Source organism: Cicer arietinum, chromosome 3, assembly GCF_000331145.2.
Source record: "Cicer arietinum cultivar CDC Frontier isolate Library 1 chromosome 3, Cicar.CDCFrontier_v2.0, whole genome shotgun sequence".
NCBI lineage: Eukaryota > Viridiplantae > Streptophyta > Magnoliopsida > Fabales > Fabaceae > Cicer > Cicer arietinum.
Window position 1 is genome coordinate 27,380,382 of NC_021162.2, and position 2,670 is coordinate 27,383,051.

Below are 2,670 nucleotides of genomic sequence, written 5' to 3' on the forward strand. Positions count from 1 at the left end.
ATAATTGACTAGAGCTGGCTGTAACATTTGGACAATGTTTTCGAGTATGGCCAGTTAATCGACATAATCCACATTTTCTCGGTACTTTTTCTTTAACGTCCATTTCAGTTCTAATACGGGTACTATTTGGACGACCTTTTTTATTTATCTGCATTTGAGGATTGTGATACAATGTTTCACCTTCATATGTGGGCCAATATCCTTCATTAGGTATAGGTGGAAACTCTTCTTTGTAGATGTTAAATACATTAACAACCTTGTACACGTCAGATATAAACACTAAATAGTTTTAACGAGCATAAGAACATGCATCTATGACATGTGAACAAGGAACATGTAAAGCTTGAAATTTTCCACAATCACACCATTTTCTTTGAAGGTTGACTTCAAAATGACCAATTGGTTGCACCTCTCTTGGGTTTACTGTTTCATGCACCATGAAAGAATAATGATTTCGGTCGAATTGCATGACTTGGTGAGTATTAGATTTACCAACTTCACATTTAATCTTGTCCATGCAATCGTCTGTGTATACTCGACCAGAAGCTAATGATGCCTGATGTTGTTGTCCCCTTTCTGCATATAAAACTCTCAATCTATAGTATGTTGGTTGTACCAAAGCAGTGATTGGGAGATTGCGTGTACCCTTGAGCACTGCGTTGATGGACTCGGAAACGTTTGTTGTTATGTGTCCCCATCGTCGACCTTGATAATAAGCCATAGTCCATTGTTCTGGGGGGATATTATCGATCCATCTTAAAGCCTCTGGATTTTCCATCTTGATTTCATTGCGGTAATACTTGAATGATGGCTCATTTAATGCATATCCTGTAAGAAATGATGTAAAAATTATCAAATATGATAAAGTGATAAATGGAAAATATACTAAGAAGAATTAGATCATTACCCATACAAACAAGTTTTCTTTGAAGACCCTTGTCCTTAAACTCTCTCATGAAATTTTGTGCAATGTGTCGGATGCAGTACACATGTGTTGACGGAGGATCATGTCAACCATTATTCGGATTATTATAAACACTCTTAATGGATTCGTGTCTATCTGAAATCAAACAAATGTCGACTTGAGGTGTTACATACCTTCTTAGATTTTTCAAAAAAAAACTCCAAGCACTCCTTGTCTCACCTTCCATAAGTGCATAAGCAATGGGAATTGTATTTTTGTTTCCATCTTGTGCAACAGCAAGCAAAAGAATCCCCTTGTACTTTCTGTACAACCAAGTTCCATCCACAGAGACAAATGGTTTACAAAATTTAAACCCAGATATGCACGGAGGGAAAGCCCAGAATAGTCGTTTGAAAATTTTTGACCCTTGTAATAGAGTATTATCAGAATATGCAAGTGATACTTCCATTTCCACAATAGTTCCTGGAAGAAATTTTTGCATAGTCAACAACCACCTTGGAATGTCATTGTAAGACTTTTCCCAGTTCCCATAAATCGTTTCGATAGCTTTGTTCTTTGCCATCCATGCCTTTCTATAGGTGATTGTGTAGTTGTATCATTCTCGAATATGTGCAATGATCACCTTCACTTTAATTGATGGATCAGCTTTCAGAAGCGACTTTATGCTTTCGCATATAGAGGAATTTGCGCAATTGTGGGGGCCCTTCAAACGACCAATCACCCATTGCTTACTTTTTTGACTTAACGAAGCCCTGCATTTGAACAAGCATTGTGGATTCACACATTTAATTACATACCTGTATTGATCAGATTTCACTACACGGTAATTGAGGGAGTGTTTGATGTGATAATGCTTAATTGCAAGTTGACAATCTGGTTTGCTATTAAAGTCATTGTAAGACTTTTCCCAGTTCCCATAAGATGTTTCGATAGCTTTGTTCTTTGCCATCCATGCCTTTCTATAGGTGATTGTGTAGTTGTATCATTCTCGAATATGTGCAATGATCACCTTCACTTTAATTGATGGATCAGCTTTCAGAAGCGACTTTATGCTTTCGCATATAGAGGAATTTGCGCAATTGTGGGGGCCCTTCAAACGACCAATCACCCATTGCTTACTTTTTTGACTTAACGAAGCCCTGCATTTGAACAAGCATTGTGGATTCACACATTTAATTACATACCTGTATTGATCAGATTTCACTACACGGTAATTGAGGGAGTGTTTGATGTGATAATGCTTAATTACAAGTTGACAATCTAGTTTACTATTAAACTTCATTCCAATCTCAAGAGATGCATCTAATGGAGGCGGTTCATTAGATGGCATATCAAATTCGGAGGATTGGTAAGCATAATCCAAATTTAGATTACGCATGAATGGTGGATCGTACTCTAGATTGTCACCATTGTCATTGTCATCTTCGTGTCCTCGTCCTTGTCCTCGTCCTCGTCTTCATCAAAGTATATTTCTTCTTCACTCTCTTCACTTATTTCTTGTTGATCAAAATCGGCCATATCACCTAATAGAATATACAGTTTAGGTTCAGATGTTTCGGCTTGGTCAAAGTATGGTTCGGGTTGGTATGGGTCGGGTTGGTAAGATTCATAATTTTGAAAAGAATAAGTGTTTTGTGTTTGAAAATGGTATTTAGGGTCAGGTGTGGTTGAGGATGATGGTTGACCAACATTGTATAATGGATTACCATCCTCAAATGTGACATATAACTCGATAGATCCGAGTT

At 37.3% G+C, this 2,670-nt stretch overlaps 1 protein-coding gene across 1 annotated transcript; it reads right to left on the reverse strand.

Moving 5' to 3' along the window:
* Positions 1-289: 289 nt before the first annotated feature.
* LOC140919708 (uncharacterized) lies at positions 290-1,487 on the reverse strand. The gene is made up of 2 exons (XM_073366321.1): positions 1,145-1,487; positions 290-828 (listed from the first exon to the last, which is right to left on the reverse strand). Exons 1-2 carry the CDS (start codon positions 1,485-1,487, stop codon positions 290-292), a joined length of 882 nt encoding a protein of 293 aa, XP_073222422.1.
* Positions 1,488-2,670: the final 1,183 nt, after the last annotated feature.

What these genes read in the sequence shown, in the direction of transcription:
- LOC140919708 (XM_073366321.1), bottom strand. Translation starts at nt 1,487, where the DNA reads ATGGCAAAGAACAAAGCTATCGAAACGATTTATGGGAACTGGGAAAAG. An exon ending in TGCTTATGCACTTATGGAAG is followed by an intron (nt 829 to 1,144) that starts GTGAGACAAGGA and finishes CATTTCTTACAG; the next exon opens with GATATGCATTAAATGAGCCA.